Here is a 20,481-nt window from a genome sequence, read left to right on the forward strand (position 1 = left end):
GAGGCAGGTACTTATTGAAAGGCTGGAGGTGGAAGAAGGCACCTGGCAGGCACAGGAGCGCCCCTGTAGGCTCAGGCCCTTGGGTGGTGGCAAGAATGAGGAAGTGGGGAAAGGCCAACCACCACCTCAGCATTCTGGAGGCTTTGCCTCCTCAATCCTGAGGATAATAGGCGATGTGACTTCATCTAGTCCTACACCTCCTAAACTTCATATCCAAGATCACTCTTACAAACATATATTAAAAATTCTGCTTTAGACCAACTCTCGGTGGTTTTTTTTTTTTTAAATATATATATTTTTAGTTGTCGATGGACACAATATCTTTATTTTATTTATTTATTTTTATGTGGTGCTAAGGATCGAACCCAGGGCCTCACACGTGTGAGGCAAATGCTCCACCACTGAGCTATAATCCCAGCCCTGGGTTTTTTTATTTACATATATTAATTGCCAAAGCAAACTTAATCACTATTACAATTGGAAGCCAATATTACTCCCTATGAATATTGGGGAGCTGTACAAAATAAATGGAATGAATACCTTTCTAATATTAAAACAGAATTGTGCTTCATTTGAGTCCTATGCACTGATATGCATTCTGCTGTCATGTATAACAAATTAGAACAAATAAATTAATTAATTTCTTTAAAAATGAGTTATGAATATTAGACCATTAAAAAAAACAAAAAAAATTAAATAAGTAGAATGAATACAAAACCAGTTTTAGGGGCTTGGGCTGTAGCTTAGTGGTAGTGCACTTGCCTGGCATGTGTGAGGCACTGGGTTCGATTCTCAGCACCATGTATAAATAAATAAAATAAAGGTCTATCAACAACTAAAAAAAAAAAAACAGTTTTACATTGTGTCTGGCAGAAAGCTATAAAAGCTTTCCATGATAAAATTGTTTTGGCAGTGCTGGGGTTGTGGCTCAGTGGTAGAACACTTGCCTCGCATGCATGAGGCCTTGGGTTCAATCCTCAGCACCACATTAGGAAAAAAAACAAGTAAATAAAAAATAAAGATATTGTGTCCATCTACAACTAAAATAATATTTTAAAAAATCCTTTTGGACAGGTTAATCCTAAACACACCCTAGACCAGAACTGACACCTGCTCCTTTGTTGTCCACCACTGTAGGACTATTTTCTGTTCCACCATTGGCCCAACCCCACCTTGGAGTGGAATCTAGCCCAGCATTGAAGGGAGGAATCACCCCTCAGCTCCCCTCCTCTGTTCCTCACCTCTGTCCCCGCCCACCTGGCAGCAGCCATTGTGAGCAACAGTGCCTCCTGCAGGATGGAGTTGGTAGTGGTCAGGACACTACACCCACCTGTCCTTACCCACAGGCCTTTGAGGACATCTACCTGGAGGAGCGGAAGACCATCAAGGTGCTGCTGGAGTATGCTGACAAGATGTTCACCTACGTGTTTGTGCTGGAGATGCTGCTCAAGTGGGTGGCCTACGGCTTCAAGAAGTACTTCACCAACGCCTGGTGCTGGCTGGACTTCCTCATTGTGGATGTGAGTGTGGCCACAGGTGGGGAACAGAGGAGGGGGTGGCCCATTGCCAAGAGAGGGATGGAGGAACTGGGCCCGTAAGAGTCAGCAGCCGGAAGTGGAGGTGCTCAGCTGTGCAGTGGGGCAGGCAGAAAGGAAGGAGGCTATGAGTCTGAGAGACCCAGGACTTGACCTCAGGGTCCTTGCCATTAAAACCCCCCATTTGGAACAGGAGCAGGAGAGGACCTAGGTCCCTGCTTCTTGGAGTGACAGTTCACTAGCAGTTCAGGCATCAGCCAGGGAAGATTGGGGGACTCACCCTCTTGTGGTGGCCAAAAGAGGAGGATGAGCAGACACACCTGATCTGCAGTCCTCCCCATATGGACTGCGGAGTGTCTCAGGCCCGCTAGACAGCTAGCAGTGCAGAGCCTCCCTGCCCACACAGGGGATGGAGGGAGGTCAGGTAATGGATGCTCCAGCTGCAATGGCAGGTACCACTGGGGAGGATAGACCAGGATGGAGTCACCTGTGAGGAGGAGGGCTGAGGGTGGCTGCCTGGATGGCCAGGAAGCTAGGAGGACTTGCCTATCTGTGAGTTTGCCCTTTCTTCTGAGCACCTAGTTGGAGCACCCAATCTGAGCAGACGGAGTGGGAAGCCCCTGCCCCGTAGCTTCCCTGGCCCCAGGACACTTACCAGGATGACTGTCAGGGACCCTGAGCAAGGTCCAGGCTCAGCCTATGGAAAAGCCCTGTCTGCTCTCCCAGAGGGTGAAGACCAGTGGCTTAGAGGGCTCAGGGTGGGTGCCATAGAGCAGAGTCGGGTCAGGATTCGCAGACTGCACAGGGCTTTCCAGAAGGTTCCAGGTCTGCCAGTGGCTCCTGGGCTTGGCATTGGGCTTTTCATACCAGCCCAGACTTTCTGTGGTTATGGAAGCGGCCGAGGCCTGTGCTCAGTCCCTGCACACGACTCAGAGGCCAGAGGGAGAGGCTCAGCACTAGTAGTGGAACCTGACCAGGCCTAGCCAACCAAGCCCGTGCGGGAGGCTCTAGCAGGGGAGACTCCATGGGCTGGAGAATATGCACAGAGACACAAACCCAGGTTCCTGTGCCTCCAGTCCCAGCCTCTTTCTATCACCCCAAGAGGCCAAGAGGCATCGATGCCATTGCTAGGCTGAGCAGTGCTGGGGGACCAGGGGCAGAGTTCTAGATGCCCCGAGCACCCTGGTCCAGCCCTCAGAGCCCTGCAAGTGGAAGAAGGCTCTTGGGAGAGCCTGAGGTCCTGACAACTCAGCCCTGAGGCTGCCTGCCTGCTGTTGCTGCAGCTTCTTGGGAAGTTAGGTCTGCTGAGGAACTCCCCAGGGGCAGGCTCAGAGAGGCTGCAAAGACTCCCACCAGCCACAGGCCACCCACCACTGCCACCGCCACCATGGGGAACTCAGAGCTGAGGCAGAGAGGGTAAAGGGAGCTGAAGGCCTGCCTGGCTCAGGCCAAGGCAGGAGGATGAGCTGGGAGCAGGCACCTCAGGTGACAGCAAGGTGGGGCCTTGTCTATAGTAGGGCAGAGGAAGCAAATGCCGGAAGATGGCTTTCTTTCTTCCTTTCTTTTTTTAAGGTGCTGGGGATTGAACCCAGGGGTGCTTTACCACTGAACTACCTCCCCAACCCTTTTTATTTTTAATTTTGAGACAAGGTCTCATTTAAGTTGCTCAGGGCCTCACTAAATTGCTGAGTTGGGGCCTTGAATTTGTGATCCTCCTGCCTCATCTTCCCAAGTTGCTGGAATTACAGGAGCACACCACATGAATAGCTGGAATCTGGCTTTCTTGGCACTGGCCATGCTGTCCAGGAAAGGTGGTCTCAGGCTCAGGATTTTTCCGGAACCTATTCATGCACGTTTTCAGTAAATGCTATAAGCATCTACTATGTACAAACACTATTGTGAGCTCAGGGAATAAAACAGACAAAACTCCTTCCCACGTGGAGGAAGGGTGACAACCAACAATAAGCAGACAAAATAAGTCCATTTTATTTCATGTCAGAATGTGAGATGTAGCATGGAAAAAAAGGGGGAGGGAAGATTAGGAGTCCCAGGACCAGAGCCAGGCTGGAAGGGAAGGTGCCTTCCCTTTAAATAGTCTGTCAGGAGCTGACCCACAGAGACAGCATTTGAGCAGATTTAAAAGAGGTTGAGGTTAGCCAGGCAGATGTCTTGCAGAATGTTCCCAGCAGAGGTTGGAATAGCAGTGCAAAGGCCCTGTGGCTGGAGAATGCCTAGGCATATTTGAGGAACTGCCAGGAAGCCAGAGTGGCTGGAGCAGAGGGAAGGCAGGAGATGAGGCACAGGAACAAATGGAGAGGGAAAAACATGGACTTTTATTTAGAATGAAATGTAAAGGCATCGGAGGGCTTTGAACAGAAGAGGGACATGGACCAGCTTTCATTCTTAAAGGATCGCTCTGTCCTGGGAGGGGCAGGGCACACAGGTGGGAGCAGGCAGAAGAGTTAGAGGCTCTGGCAGTCACCCAGGGAGAGATGACGTGGCCTGGTCAGGAGGGCGTCAATCGACGTGGTGATAAATGTTTAGAGGTCTGGAGTATTCTGAAGGCCGAGCCAACAGGAAATCCTGATGGGTTAGACGCAGGGTGTCAGAAACTGAGAGGAGGAAGGGACATCGCCAAGGCTTGTGGCTTGAGCAGCTGGAAGGATGGGGCTATCGTCAACTGAGATGGGGGTGGGTAGGGATGGAGCAAGGGGGGCAAGCCTTGGAAAGAACACAGGTGACCAGATGGCGTTTAGGAAGAGGACAAGCAGACTGGCCAGGCTTGGTGCTCTGGAGGCCTTGCCCTCAGGAGGAGGTCCCTGAGAGATGTCCCTCTGCCTCTCCAGGACCGAGGACCCAGAGGCCAACATCCTCAAGGGGTGGGTGGAGGCAGCAAAGAACTTAATCCCAGGGTCTTCTTCCTCCAAGCCCCGTTTTCCAGCCACCTGCCACCTGGTACTTTAAACCTGGGAGGAGGCTGGGTACTCAGGCCCCTGTCCACAGTCACCTACCACGAGAGCTATTTCCAGCCCGTGAGCACAGGCCAGCAGTGCAGTAGGAAGGGAGTGGATGACCATGGAGCTTTAGAGAAATGAAATCCACATGGTGGGGATGCTCTGCTAGGGCAGGGGGAACAGATTGCCGAGGCTCCTGTTGCCACCAAGTCCCCACTTACACTGTCCTCCTTAAAAGACGCTGGCAAGTCGCAAAGTCCAGCTTTCAGGGAGTGCCCCTGGGCTATTTGTTCACGCTCCACCCAGGACTGCCCTTTCTTCTCCACAAGAGGTACAACAGAATTTGACTTGAAGGAAAGCATTTGGGAACTCAATGCCTAGGTTTTGTGTCCCTGCTCTGCCCCAGCAGCAGGGTGATTTCGGAACTTAGTTTTCTCACTTGGAGAGTAGGGGTGACCAAGCCAACACCAGGGAGCTAGAGGAGCAATTCAGAGTATGTGTGGCATGCAAATAGTGGGATCTCAGAAGGGCCTAAAGCCAGGACACCCTTGGGTTCTCCCCAAGCCTCTCAGGCTCCAGGACGCCGGGCCCAGTGCATAGTGGGCCTGCGAAGCTTGGGAGTAATGAAGATTGGACATGGGGGAGGCCCAGTCTGTCTGAGGTGGGCCCAGAGCGCTGCCCTCTGTGTCTTCAGCCACCCCCATCCCCCCACCTCCACTTTCCTCCGCAGGTCTCACTGGTCAGCCTGGTGGCCAACACCCTGGGCTTTGCCGAGATGGGTCCCATCAAGTCACTGCGGACGTTGCGTGCACTCCGTCCCCTGAGAGCCCTGTCACGATTTGAGGGCATGAGGGTAAGAGGAGCTGCGGGAGGCAGTCACACTGAGAGCCACAGGCTCAGCTAGGGACCCAGCTAGGACAGTGGCCTCAGTGACTTGGCAGGAGCATGATTCAGAATCTCTGGGAGAGTCTAACTGGGTTGCGTTGGGGGGAGGGGAACCAGGGGACAGAGAGCTAGGCGAGACCACCCCCAGCCTTGCAGCCTTGTGGGGTCCAGTGAGGGCCAGGGACACTGGACAAGGGAGAGGAGGCAACAGCTCACTGGGGCCCAGGAGCCTTGGTAACACCACAGCCCCATTGGCACCCAGGGCCCCTCCACTTCTGCTCTGCTGCAGGGTCCCCTCTCCATGCGCCCACTGCTTGTAAGGCTGCACCCCCTGCCTCTCCTGGCAAACACAGGTGGCCTTCCCTCTGTGATGGGAACAGGGGAGAGGAGGTGGCACGAAGCCTGCTACACTCTCACATCAGGTGCCAGTTTGCAGAGGGCGAGAGTCATGTGCATGTTAACACCTTTGCACTGTGTTCCTGGTGCAGCTGCCCATGCATTTCTGGTAATCACATGTCGCCAAAGAATGTGAGCATGGAAGGCAAATGAGCGTTAGCTGTGACACACAGCAAGAAAACAAATGTGTGTTGGTGTGTGCACTTTTTTAAACAAAATGTACACAATTTTGGGTGACTTCAGAAAACACTTCTATTGTCTATCTGACCCAGCAGGCACCATCACACAGCTTGTCATTGGGTTGGTGGCTTTGAACCTTGACCACATCTCCTGTTCATGAAGAAATACATCACTTATACCCATTCACAAGTGAATAATCAGACTAGAGTCAAATGTCTCTTTGGAAGCAAGGACATTTGATTCCAGAGGGACATGGGGAGATGGTAGGTTCCAGGAATGCCCGTTGGCCACTGGCCTCAGAAGCCAACCAAAGGCTCCTACCCTCTCCCCAGGAAGCTTGGTGCCCTTCAGAGCTGGGTCAGGGGACATCATCTCTGCTAGAGAGCAGCATTTCCTACCTGGCTTCTGGACCTTCTTGAGCACACCATGGAGTCCCACACCAGCTTCACCTCCAGTGCTGTTCTTACCAGAACCTGGAGACAATCACAGGCCCCTCCAGACATGTACCTGGGAGTCTTTTGGGTGGACTTTAGGGAAAAAATCCATCCATCCATTCCAGTGGCAGCAACTCAAAAATATACTAAAATTTTAGCTTAGAGGCTGTAAGGACCAGTGAGATTCCTAGGAGGCCCAAAGTCTTGGGGACATGTGCATGGCATCCTCAACTACCAGAGACCCTGCTTATATGAAAGTCAAGTTGTGAAGGTCATGGATGCAAGAAAGGCAGGGCCAAGAAGAGAAAGATGTGTATTCTGGAGTTGCATCAGACTTTAGGGTGCAAAGGAAAAGTGTGTTTTCTCTCACATCCCTTACTCCCCACTAAGGCTCCTAGCCATGGAATTGGCCTCTCCCATGATTGGAGGGTTTGCAACCCCCCACCCCCTCAGCACCTGTAGCCAGGGGAGTTCAGTCCACAAGGGATCTTGAAAAGGGCCCATGTTCCAGGCACCCCCAAGAACTGAGTCTCCTCTCTGTCCACTTGAGGTGGTGGTCAATGCCCTGGTGGGCGCCATCCCATCCATCATGAATGTCCTCCTGGTCTGCCTCATCTTCTGGCTCATCTTCAGCATCATGGGCGTGAACCTCTTCGCGGGGAAGTTTGGGAGGTGCATCAATCAGACCGAGGGGGACCTACCTTTGAACTACACCATCGTGAACAACAAGAGCGAGTGTGAGTCCTTCAACGTGACTGGCGAACTGTACTGGACCAAGGTGAAAGTCAACTTTGACAACGTGGGGGCCGGGTACCTGGCCCTTCTGCAGGTGGTAAGTCTTGGCGAGAAGGAACTTCCTTCCTCCCACTGGCCCTCCAGCAGCACAGGGTCCAGCATACGGTCACAGGGTCCAAAGGAAGCTAAGGATTTCCCAGGGAAATTCCCTTGGTACCTTGGCAGGTCTGCAGATTTTCGGTTCTAGAGTAGAGACCATCTTCTCCAAGATGTATGGCATGTGGGCCAGCCAATAATAATAATAATAATAAAGACTAATAATAATTAATAACAATAATAATAATAATAATAATAATAATAATAATAATAAAAAGACTCCCCCAGGTACCGAACTTTTTGCAAAATTGTGATTCTGACCACCTCTGTTATGGAATGTAATGACACCTCTTGAGTTGTTTAAAAGAAAATGTTTGTTTTCATCTTCAATGTGCAAGACATGTGATGTTTAAACAGCATCCTTCGAGAGTTTCCATTGATATTTTGAATACAAAAGTTGGATAGCTTCAGTGACTATAACATACCCCATAAAATTAACCTACTCTTAACTCTGACAACAGAAATGCAAACAGAACCATAGTGGGTGAAGCTGCAGTTTGCTTGTCTTGCTACCCAATCAGAAATCCAGTCACCCATCGCTAGTCCCCAAAGCAGAGAAAGACTCAGCAGAGTATCACCTACAAATTCTGTGCCACCACTCACACCTTCATGTACACATAAGTTGCACTAGTAGCCCAGAAAGAGTCCCCTGTGGCTCCTGGTAGAGAATGGGATCAGGGCCAAATGTTGAGAGCTGTCCATCCCTGTCACTGTCCCTCTGAATGTTAGAACTCTGGAAGGAAAACCCCTTTGTAGAGCAATAACTGCTCACCTTTGCACCCAGAACCATTCTGTGGCTGGGAAGAATTCAGTCACAAGCACCTCATAACCTCGGGAAGTCCCCAGCAGTTTCCAAAGCACTTCCCAGCCTCTCTTTACAGGTGGGGACTCATGGCATAGAGAGATGACGTAGCTTGCCCATCTGCCCTGTTGTACAACTAGTCAGCTCTCTGTTAATTGAACAAATACCTGAGATAATGGACTTATAGGCCCCCTTTACCTTTGGGCCTGTGGCAAGGCAGCTCATCATGGCAGAGCTATGTACTGGAGCAAGCTGTTCACCTCCTGGGCAGGAAGCAAAAGAAAAGAAGAGGAGCTGGAGTTCTACTAGCTCCCCATAAGGGGATGCCCTCAATGACCTGAAAGTCTCCTACTAGGCCCCACCAGTTAAATATCCCTCCTCCCCACCAATTGCACCTTGCTGGGGATAGACCTTTAACATGTGGACCTGTGAGGGCATTCTAGACCCAAACCATAGCACCTGCCTGTCTCAGGAGGACCTCTAGACACAGTATATTTGCATAGCTGAGCTTATATGCCATGAAAGGAGGCTCAGAGAGGAGATTTTGCCAAGACTACAATTGAGATCCACTGGGCAGTCAGTCTCACCATCTAGCATGTCTATTGGGCTCTTTCTGAATCTTCTTTCAGAAGCAGCCCAGCTTGGGGCCAATCGTGGTGCCACACTAGGGCCCCATCTCCATCAGTCTCCCTCCCTCCTTACTCCCTTGGTGTGGAGTGCTGGGGCCAGCCCGTGGCAGCCCACAAGAGCCGATTGGGACATTTGCAGAAATTTTGCAAGCTGGTGGTTAAACACAGCCATTATAAAAAATTAAATATTATAAACATATAATTAACTAAATGATGTTCAAACAAAGATGATAAATACTCCGATCCCAGCATAACTTTGCATTATCATCTGTGCTGTTGAAGTTATTTTCATTGCTTCTGTCTGAACAGTAGGAAACGCTGTAATGCTGTTCTCCTGTGTATCTTTTCCTGACTTTGGGTTCAGTCACAACACTCTGGCAACTTGAAATCAGGCATGGTGAGAATATTTAAATCAGAGAAATTGGTAAACAGACAGTGAGGAACTTCTTTTTTCCTTCTTGAAATCCATTTGTTAGCCACTTAACAGCACACCATTAGCAAAAGGAACCCCTTAAGTATGAGGCAAGGTTGGGATTCTTCAGGGACTTCTTCATGGTTCTCTGAGGTGCCTAAACAGGGCAGCACTGAATCGTGAACTGGAACAGAGTTCAAGACCCACCTCTCCATCCCTCACTCCCACCGTAGGAACTCTATGTTGAGTTAGAATCTAAACTGTGCACATCGGAAGGGCAGACTCTTGGCCTCAGTCATGAAGCTTATTTCACACTGCATGACCTCCTTAGGGTGTCTGCTCAGCTGCTTCCCACCCCGCCCCCCTAGCCCTAAACAAGATCTTTCCCTGGACTGCCCAGCCTTTTGGACACTACTGAATGGGTGAGTGGGGCTCTCTTGCTTCTTATAGGAAAAGCCCGGCCTCATTGGTCCAGACAAGGGCTCTACCTAACTCAAGCAAGATGCAAAGCTAAATGATTTTCTTAATCTTCTCTTTTTCTCCTAGGCAACATTTAAAGGCTGGATGGACATTATGTATGCAGCTGTGGATTCCAGAGGGGTAGGTTGTCACACTGACCTCTCCCACCAAATTAGGCATCTGAAACTCCAGCCTGTTTAGCTTCCAGGGAATCTGTGTCCATATCTAAAAGCTCAGGGCAAGATCTTCAAGGACAATGTCTAGTGTGTCAACCTGGGCTTTAGCATCCCTGGACATAGCCCTGAGGCAAAGTTGGGTGATCTCTCAAGAAGTCCTCCAAACTCAATATAGTATACTCAGAATGGGCTGGAAGCAATAGAGATGGAAATGAAGTTTCTTCTTTGTCCTTTCACCCTACCCAATCACACTGACAGTTCATTAATGAGAGGCCCCAATATACTCCAACCTCCCAATGGCCCACAGGCTGAAGCCACATACTGACACAGTGCCAGGCCCTGAGCCCAGCATGCCTGACGTCCTGCCTGCCACCATTCACCCCCTTCACCTCTGTCCTACCTACCTCGGTCTCCACTCTGTTCACAGACACAGCCACACACACCTGCACACATCTTCCTCTGGACAAACCCTGTCCCCCAGAATGGCTCTCTGCCACACCCCCTGCCTGCCTGATCCCTGAGGCCTCAGCCTGTCTGACCTCCCCGTCTGATTTCTCCCCTAGTATGAGGAGCAGCCGCAGTGGGAGTACAACCTCTACATGTACATCTACTTTGTCGTCTTCATCATCTTTGGGTCTTTCTTCACCCTGAACCTTTTCATCGGTGTCATCATCGACAACTTCAACCAGCAGAAGAAAAAGATACGTAGAGCACTGGCTCCACCTGGGCTGGGCAGGGAAAGGCAGGGTGCTGGGGACTGAGGAGCCATTCTGGCTCTAGGGCCCATCTTGCCCTCCCCCTTAAGGATGGTCCTTTTTCTGCTCCTGTTGGAATCCCACGGGGGGTACTTCCATGAATATAGCTGTGCCTCGGCCTGTAAGAATATGATAAGGGGCTTTGGTGAGAGGCCTGCCCTAGTCTACCTGAGACAAGGCTCCCGAGAAAGCAGGGGTAAGAGCTGGGGGCTATTCACCTGATCTGTTGAGAGCCACTCACCCATTCAGCTGATGATTGACTGGGTCGTGTGGGTGGAGCCAAAAAAAGTCCCCCAATGAGCAGCTCCGTGGTCTGAAAGGGCGGGGAAACAGCCCAGTGAGCATCACCGAAGAGGAGCCAATCAGTTGGCAGCTAGAAGTTGCTGGGGCCGCTGTGAGCCAATCATCAGCTGGCAGCTGGAAGTTTGCTGGGGCCCCTTGGGCTGTGGCTCTCAACACTGATCCATGATTAGGAGCCCTGGGTGGAGAAATGCAGAGGCTCAAGGTCTTCCTGGAGCTCCATCAGATGGGCCACGATTGGGTTGCAGGTAAACCAGGTGGGTAGAAAGAACCCCAGGGCAGACTGAGCCAAGAAGAGGGAAAGGTCATAGGGAGAATTGGATTTGCAACTCAGAAAGCCAGCAAGAACTCCAGATGAATGAGGACAGGGATCCTGGGGAAGAATTTCTGGTGCAGAAATGTTAGGGACATACTTCCTGCACCATGAGAAGAAGTGAGGAGGTAGAAGACCCTAGCACCCTCATCAAGGAAGCAAGACCCCTATGCCCTCCATACTAGGCCTCTGAGAACCCCAAAATGAGTCTGGTGCCTGTCTATCTGCACTTAGGGGGCCAGGACATCTTCATGACAGAGGAACAGAAGAAATACTACAATGCCATGAAGAAGCTGGGCTCCAAGAAGCCCCAGAAGCCCATCCCACGGCCCCTGGTGAGCCAGGTTTCTTAGCAGAGTAGGGAGGATATTCTGGGGGAACCCTGGCACCCCTACCACAGCCACATAGCAAGCCATTGGGGTCTCCTCACCATCTTTCAGCCCAGCTGAGAGATACTGTCTCAGCCCCACACAGGTGGGGGCAAAAGCACAAGAAGGCTGTGGTCTCCAGGGGACACTACATATCCACTGGAACACGTCTGCTTCCCGTGAGCCTCCTCCTAACGCTAAGGGGTAGAGGTTTTCCCCAAGGAGAGCAGGTAGCTTTTGCAGCCCCACCTCCATTCACAGCCTTGTCCTTGGATCCCCCTGAGCAGGCAGGGGGCTGTAATCAAGTCCCCTGGTGAACGGAGCCAGGAGGGGCTGCTGAGTCCTCGGCTAGGCTGACTCCCTTGGCCCCATCAAGTCATTCCCTGCAAAGGTGGGGGAAGGGTGGGAAGAAATACTCAAAAGAATTAGGTGATGTAACCTACATCACTACCTCATTAGTGGCAGACCCACTTTTTAAGACCTCATTCATCATTTCGTCTGTTTACTATGCTTTGTTATAGGTTAGTTCGGTGTATATGTATATGCTTAATTAATTATAATATTATTTCTCCCCCCCCAAATAATCTGGATTGACTTACAGTTAAAGATACACATAGGGCTGGGGTTGTGGCTCAGTGGTGGAGTGCCTGCCTAGCATGTGTGAGGCACTGGGTTCGATTCTCAGCACCACATATAAATAAATGAGTAAAATAAAGGTCTATCAACAACTTAAAATAATTATATTTTTAAAAGATGCATATAAATATAAAATAGTTTTATTTGGCAGAATAAATAAAATCAATTCCATAAAAGAGTAGAGTGTATTCATCTGAGGTCTCATATAATTATTAGGATTGAAGTTTTCATTTGACCTTCAGACTGTGGGAACGAAAAGAAGCACAGTGAACAGTATGCTAAGGAAACTCAGGATGGGAAAAATCTCTCCCTGAGGATCCATCAGGGAAGGCCTCATGGAGGGAAGGAGCTTTGCTCAAATCCCAGGGAGTGTTTAGGCAGGAAAATACAACTGTTTTCATCTCTGCAACTTCTTCCTCAGCACTCATCACGGTGGGATGGTGGGGGCTTTGGCCTCACCCAAGGATGGAGTTGGAGGAGGGGTAGCCTGGGAGAGGGGCAGTGATGGGAGCAGTGTGCTAGCCCATCTGGGAAGCTTATCCCACTCCCTCCTCCTTTCAGAACAAGTACCAGGGCTTCATATTCGACATTGTGACCAAGCAGGCCTTTGACGTCACCATCATGTTTCTCATCTGCTTGAACATGGTGACCATGATGGTGGAGACAGATGACCAAAGCCCTGAGAAGGTCAACATCTTGGCCAAGATCAACCTGCTCTTCGTGGCCATCTTCACAGGCGAGTGTATTGTCAAGATGGCTGCCCTGCGCCACTATTACTTCACCAACAGCTGGAACATCTTCGACTTCGTGGTTGTCATCCTCTCCATCGTGGGTGGGTATGCAAGTCAGACAGACAGAAAAGCCTGCCCCAGGTCAGGCCTCTCCTCCAGCCCTTTGGCCTCTCCTTAATGACAACACTAGGCTCCTTCCTTCTTTTTTCTCTGCATTCTTCACCCCTACACACACACACACACACACACACACACACACACACACATACACACACAAACTCACACACCCCTTTAGAGAGTACTTGTCTGGAAGGGCCCACTTAATCCAAAGGAGCCAAGATGGCAGAAAACTCAGTACTCTCTCCTGATCCCACCCTCCTGGGCACCCTGGTTGTTCAGAGAGCTTCAAGGATGAGTTTAGGAGAGGGAGTAGGCACTGTGGATGATCTTCTGACCACCAAAGGAAAGCCCTCACCTTAGGCTGAAGGAGGAAGAGACTCATGTAGGGTGAGGTGAGATCCCCCCTGGATGGGAAGTAGGTGACCTGCTAGGATAGAAGTAATACCTGGAAATGGAGAATTCTGGAGTCCACCAAGATGTGCGCCAGCTTCCTTCAGACATCACCTGCTTCATGCAACTCACCTCAGCTGTGAGGGAGGAATATCATACAACTAGGGAGCAGCACAGATAGAATCTTCAGTGTGTCTGTTTGGCCTCAGATTCCAAGTTATTTATGTAATAGCTTTATTGAGATGTAATTCATGTACCATAAGATTCACAGAAAGTTAATTTATAAAATTCAGTTGATAGTATACAATTGGTGTGTTAACAATTTAATAACAGGGAAATATTCTGTGTCATTAGTCAATTCATCACTGAGTGACCATCAGAGTATACTTAATGCAAAGTAAGATGGCTACAGCATCCCGACACAACATAATCTTATAGGACCATTTTCATATATGTGGTCCTGTCATTGACTAAAATGTTATGTGATGCATGAGTGGATATTCACAGAGCTGTGCAACCATTACCACTAATTTTAGAATATTTTCCTCACCCCCAAGAGAAACTACCCATTTAGTAGCTGTCCATATTTTCTATCCCTCCACCCCTGGCAATCACTAATCTATAATTCAGAGGGACTGCCAAACCTTTTCCTAAGTGGCTGTGTCATTTTATATTCCTACCGTTGATGTATAAGGATTCCTATTATTCTACCTCATCACCAGTATGTGTTACTGTATTTTTGAAATTATAACCATCCTGGTGGGTATGAAACACTATCTCACTGAGGTTTTGGTTTATATTTCCCTGGTGACTACTGATGCTGAATATTTTTTCACGTGCTTATCAGTCATTTATATATCTTCCATAGAGAAATCTCTTTGCACAAATATGCTTTGCACATTAAAAGTTAGGCTATTTATCTTTTTTATTATGGAGTTATAAGAGTCCTTTCTGTGTTCTGTATAATAATCCCTTATCAGATACATGACTTGCAAATATTTTTCCCAGTCTGTGTATGGGAGGTAGTATCTACTGAGGCATGAATTTTTTTTAACTTTTATGAAGTCTAATTTAACATTTTTCTTTTGTCATTTGTGCTCAGAGCCCAAACTCTTGACCCCACTCCTGTTGGAATCTCTGCCTTTAGGGTGACTCTGACCTTTGTCTTTCTGCCATATGCATCCTTCTCTCTCTGGTGAACCCAAACAGTAATGCATGCACTGCTGTTGCTACAGTAATAGGCAGGTGGTTAAAGCATAAAGCAAGGTCAGGAATGCCCTTTGGTTCCAGATGGGGGTGTGGATGACAGTGTGCCTTGTGAGGCTGGAGAGAAGCTTTAGAGAACGTAAAACATCAGAAGCAGGAAGGAACCATTGAAGAAAGGCTTCCAGGGGTGCAACATGTACTTCAGGATCACCTGCTGGTCTCAGAGGTTGGGCCCTACAGAGAGGCATGAGTAAGAGGTCAACTTGGAGCCAGAGTGTCTGGGTCAAATCCTAGCTTCTCACTTAGGTGGCAACTTGAGTAAGTTACCTCGCCTCTCAGTTTCCTCTTCTGGAAAGGGAAGAGGATTATGTCAGCTCACTTTCTTGGGGTGATGAGAAGGACTAAATGAAATGAAGGCTATAAAGTGCTCGGCCAGTGCCCTATTGACATGTGTCAGCCAGCAACATTATTATTATATGAGGAGTCTGGAATTGTCACTTGGACCAATAGGAAGCAAGTTTATTTTATTCTTTCTTCTACAATTTATATCTATGTTCCTTAAAATTCCAAATCCATGTAGTCACTAGAGACACAGGGATGGGAAACCCTGGAGGAAGGCAGAGTTGGGAGGTGACAGGAACCGTCACAGAGAGGCTGAGAGAAGACAGGCTTGGAGTGCTGACAGGAGCACTGATTCAAGGCCACTGTTTCTTGTCCTCCCTGCACAAAAATTATCTGGGCTTATTAAAAAGAAATCAGCTGGGGGGTGGAGCTGAGATTTTGCATTTCCAATAAGCACCTAGGAGCTACCACAGCTGCTGGTCCTCAGACCACACTTTGAGTAGGGAGGAGCTGAAAGGCCTGAGTTCTTGTCCAAGCTGGGCTGCCAAGATGCTAATTAAGTCCCCTCTGGCCTCAGAACCTGTGATGTAGAAGATGGGCCTAGTTCAGCTCTGTTGTGCAGGTATACCTGGAAGAGTAAGGAATAAAGGGACCAAGAAGGCATTTTGTAAAGGAGGTTGGTCCTCCTTTCCTGGATCATAGAGAGGTAAGAGGAGGCAGGGTCCCATCACTTGATCCAAGTTTCCTGGAAGAGCCTTTTCTCCCTGGCTCCTCACTGTACACAGTAATTCTGGCCTGCAAGCAGGACAAGAGGTGCCATCAGTGGCCACAGTCTCTTTTGTTTCCCGCAGGTACCGTGCTCTCAGACATCATCCAGAAGTACTTCTTCTCCCCCACGCTCTTCCGCGTCATCCGCCTGGCCCGAATCGGTCGCATCCTCAGACTGATCCGAGGGGCCAAGGGGATCCGCACGCTGCTCTTTGCCCTCATGATGTCCCTGCCTGCCCTCTTCAATATCGGGCTGCTGCTCTTCCTCGTCATGTTCATCTACTCCATCTTCGGCATGGCCAACTTCGCTTACGTCAAGTGGGAGGCCGGGATCGATGACATGTTCAACTTCCAGACCTTCGCCAACAGCATGCTGTGCCTCTTCCAGATCACCACGTCAGCCGGCTGGGATGGCCTCCTCAGCCCCATCCTCAACACAGGCCCCCCCTACTGCGACCCCAATCTGCCCAACAGCAATGGCTCCCGGGGGAACTGTGGGAGCCCAGCCGTGGGCATCCTCTTCTTCACCACCTACATCATCATCTCCTTCCTCATCGTGGTCAACATGTACATCGCCATCATCCTGGAGAACTTTAGCGTGGCCACAGAGGAGAGCACAGAGCCCTTGAGTGAGGACGATTTTGACATGTTCTATGAGATCTGGGAGAAATTCGACCCCGAGGCCACCCAGTTCATTGAGTATTCAGCCCTGTCCGACTTTGCCGATGCCCTCTCTGAGCCGCTCCGAATCGCCAAGCCCAACCAGATAAGCCTCATCAACATGGACCTGCCCATGGTGAGCGGGGACCGGATCCACTGCATGGACATCCTCTTTGCCTTCACCAAGAGGGTCCTGGGAGAGTCTGGGGAGATGGATGCCCTGAAGATCCAGATGGAGGAGAAGTTCATGGCGGCCAACCCATCTAAGATCTCCTATGAGCCCATCACCACCACACTCCGGCGCAAGCACGAGGAGGTGTCGGCCACGGTCATCCAGCGGGCCTTCCGGAGGCACTTGCTGCAGCGCTCCGTGAAGCACGCCTCCTTCCTCTTCCGCCAGCGGGTGGGCAGCAGTGGTCTCTCCGAAGAGGATGCCCCTGAGCGAGAGGGTCTCATCGCCTACATGATGAATGAGAATTTCTCCCAGCGTGGTGGCCCACCCTCCAGCTCCTCCATCTCCTCCACGTCCTTCCCACCCTCCTATGACAGTGTCACCAGGGCCACTAGCGATAACCTCCAGCTGCGGGTATCTGACTACAGCCGCAGCGAAGATCTCGCAGACTTCCCCCCATCCCCGGACAGGGACCGCGAGTCAATAGTGTGAGCCTGGCCCCAGCTGGCCAGGACACACCCTGTTGTATCAGGACACACCTGAATACGCTCAAAATCAGCATCTGCTGGGGCCTTCCTGGCTTTGAGTTTGGGGGTGAGTAGCAGGTCTCAGCCCCGTGGATCCACAAGGCAGAGTTCTGTGGCAACTGTGTTGACAGTTGGAGGAGCCCGTGGCCACCTTGGGAGGCCTGTCCCTGGAGGCTCTACACAGCAGTGGCCTCTCTGGTGAGGCAGCACCCTGGGGCTCTGAAAAGCAACTTCATCCCAGCTGCTGAGGTGAAATATCAAACAGACTGTATATGTTGTGAATGGGCTTTCATAAATTTATTATATTTGATATTTTTTTACTTGAGCAAAGAACTAACATTTTTTTTTCCCATGGGTGAAGGCAGCAATTCCTGCTGCCTCTTCTCAACCCTGAACAAGAGTGTCTACGGAGCTGCCAGAACTCTGTCCTCAAAGCAAAAGTGGAATCCAGTGTGGCTCCCGCAGGCCTTCTCTGCCCAGGGGAGGTTTGGAGTTCCCCTGCTGCTGGGCTGAGGTGCCAGGAAGGCCAAAGTCCCTCACCCACTCACGCATGTGCACACACTCCTCACATACACAGAGGCCAGACGCGGGCCACACGTCAGGCCAATGTCAGGCAGCCACCTGTATCCCTGGCCCAAGGAAGAAAGGCCTTTCCTTCTGGCTCCATGGATGGGGTTCTTGTCAGTGGAGCACTCTCTGGCCTTTCATTGTCCCCAAGGTCCCATGCCCCAACTCCCTGCCTTTTTATGCAGGTCACAATGGGGTCAATCCTACAAAAATGAAAAGCTTCCAGAAGGGAGTGGCCTTGGTCCCAGAGCTGAACTTAGTCCCTCCAGTAAGAGTATTAATGTTAAAGCCCAAGGGCACAGGGGAGCCAGCCATTCATGGCCGGACCCACAGCTAGTCCCTCCTCCTAGAACCTAGCAGGCCCTGCCCAGTAGGCCAAGGGAAGAGAGGCCAAGTTATACGGGTTTAGAGCTAGGTTTAACGGTGCCCAGATGTGGGAGCCTCTCAGCCCATGTGAAGAAAGGAACCTATTGCCATCTCCCAAGCTCTCCTCCCAGTCTTTCTCCTCTGACCATGCGAGGAAGGGACTCCTGTGTGTGCCCCAGCTTGTCTCCAGGCAGAGTGGCATGGAAGTGGAGAGGGTAGCTTGGCCCTGTGCAGGGAAGGGACCTTTGGCCGGTCAGGCCTGGTTCTCTTGCACTAGAAGGAGTTATTCCCCATGAGCTCCTCTGGGAAAGGGAGCATTGTGGCTCAGGGCCAGCTTCTCTGGCTCAGCCCAGGCACTGGGGGCACTCATATACAGGACCTCCTCCGGGGCAGGGTCCTGTGACCCTTGTGAGAAGGCTTTTTCAGGGAAAACTACCTTTACTAGTCCAATCACCCCAGGACCTCTTCAGCTGCTGACAATCCTATTTAGCATATGCAAATCTTTTAACGTAGGGAACTGTTGCCCTGGTGACAGGGTCAGCTGGCAGAGCCTGAGCAGGCAGGGGCACCCCCCACCACTGCCCAATTCCAGCTCTCCAGCAGAGCCACCCCTCTGCCAGGGGGCATCCAGCTCACAGGCCACCTCAGTCTCACCTGTACTCTGGGCTGGCTGCTCCTAACCTACCTCGCCGAGCTGTCGGAGGGCTGGAGGTTCCCAACGCTCATGGCACACGCTCGTAGCGGTGCCGAAGGGGGCACTGCTGTCGAGTAAAGTATTATGTTTCTTCTCGTCACCCCAGCTCCCTTGGTGGCAGCCCCAGCCCCCACCCCAAACACCCCCAGAGACTTCTCCCATTTTCCCTTTGAGTCCAGTGTGGGACTTGGTTTTAACTGTCCCCGTGACACTTCTCTGAGTGGAGATTTATTTTTGTAGCTCTCTGTGCTTTGCTCTCAAGGCTTGCAGAGGTGAATGCCCCTCCCTGGCACTCACTGCCCGCTGCCCATGCAGGAATGTGGCTGGGCGGCAGGCTGGGCTGCCAGCCCAGCTGGCCGGAAAGAGACTGTGGTTTTTGTGCGTATGGACAGCCCCGGGAGCCTGGCGACAGGTGTCCGGGGCTGGCTGCAGGCGCTGCGCCTGAGGGCAGGGACAAGGTAGACCTGACTTCGTAGCACAGCATGGCTCTCATTTTTTTCCCCCAGAACTACACAATGACCAGCAGGAGGGAAGAAGAGAGTAGGAAATAGGAGAGAGGGACACGCATCAAGTGCCAGATGTTGTCTGAACTAATTGAGCACTTCTCACCAAACTTCGTGTATAAAGAAAATACATATTTTTAAAACAAACCAATAAATGGCTTACATGACTTGGTCTGGGCTCCGTTCTTGTGCTGAGAGTTGACAGGAGTGGTGGCAGAGGCTCAGGCAGGCTGTGAGGAGGCCTTGGCCTGAGAAAGTCTGGAGAGCAATAGTGTTGGGGTGGGGGAAGGGAGATTCCAAAGACCAAGAGTGTGGGTCCTTTTCCTTGGAAAATAGCCAGAAGCATGGGCCAGACCAGCATAAGTGGGGTGCAGGCAGAGCAGTGGGTAACCCAGGAGAGGACACCCAGGCCCTGCTTTCCAAGACTCGCAGTCCGGGGCTTTGAGTGGGGCTGGTGGACTGTACCCATGTGACACCTGGCAGTGGCTTCTCCGCCTCGCTCCTCAGCCCACTGTGGCTCCCAGCTGTCTTCCCAACCAGACACCAAAAGGACACCAGCTGCAGGACCTCTGTGCCACTGGGTGCAGTGCTGCTGCCTCTGTCCTCATCTGCATCTCTCTGCCACATTTCACTCCATGGACAGCAGCCCCCTGGGGAAGAGCCTCCCCTTCCCTGCATTTCCCGTGCCCCCGTGGCCACTATCCACTCCAGCATTTCCACCTGCTTTCTTTTCTTTTCCCAAATTTTAAATTTGTGGTAAAATACACACAGCATAAAATTCACCATCCTTCCCATTATTATTAAGTGTGATATTAAACACATCCACATCATTGGGCCACCATCACCACCACGCATCTCCAGGACTCTCTTCATCTTGTAAAATAGGAGGAACACTGTACCCATTAAACACTAATTCCTCAGTCCTCTCTCCTTCCAGCCACTAGCAATGCTGTGTCTGTGATACACACACACACACACACACACACACACACACACACATTTTTTTTAAATTTATTTTTTGTACCACGAATTGAACCCAGCAGTGTGCTTAGCCACTGAGCCACACCACCAGCACTTTTTATTTTTTGAAACAGGGTCTCACTAAGTTGCTGAGGCTGGCCTCAAACTTGCAATCTTCCTGCCTCAGCCTCCCAAGTCATTGGGATTACAGGTGTGTGCTACCACATCCAGCTTGTATCTAGGATTTTTGACTACTATAAGTGCCTCAAAAACGTGGGCTCACCCAGTATTTGTCTTGTTCTGACTGGTCATTTCGCATAATGTTCTCAGAGTATGTCAATAACAGCAAG

The 20,481-nt window shown here is 50.6% G+C and overlaps 1 protein-coding gene across 1 annotated transcript in view; it reads left to right on the forward strand.

The window, feature by feature from the left end:
- Window positions 1-19,256, forward strand: part of SCN5A (sodium voltage-gated channel alpha subunit 5) — a 98,240-nt gene extending 78,984 nt beyond the window's left edge. Inside the window, exons 21-28 of the mRNA XM_081288520.1 lie at window positions 1,347-1,520; window positions 5,220-5,342; window positions 6,935-7,216; window positions 9,665-9,718; window positions 10,317-10,458; window positions 11,356-11,456; window positions 12,687-12,957; window positions 15,766-19,256. Of these exons, the coding sequence (XP_081144646.1) occupies window positions 1,347-1,520; window positions 5,220-5,342; window positions 6,935-7,216; window positions 9,665-9,718; window positions 10,317-10,458; window positions 11,356-11,456; window positions 12,687-12,957; window positions 15,766-17,006 (2,388 nt within the window). The 3' untranslated portion in view covers window positions 17,007-19,256. The remainder of the gene's footprint in view (window positions 1-1,346; window positions 1,521-5,219; window positions 5,343-6,934; window positions 7,217-9,664; window positions 9,719-10,316; window positions 10,459-11,355; window positions 11,457-12,686; window positions 12,958-15,765) is intronic.
- Window positions 19,257-20,481: the final 1,225 nt, after the last annotated feature.

This window comes from Spermophilus citellus, assembly GCF_964194105.1.
Source record: "Spermophilus citellus genome assembly, chromosome: 3".
NCBI classification, from domain to species: Eukaryota; Metazoa; Chordata; class Mammalia; order Rodentia; family Sciuridae; genus Spermophilus; species Spermophilus citellus.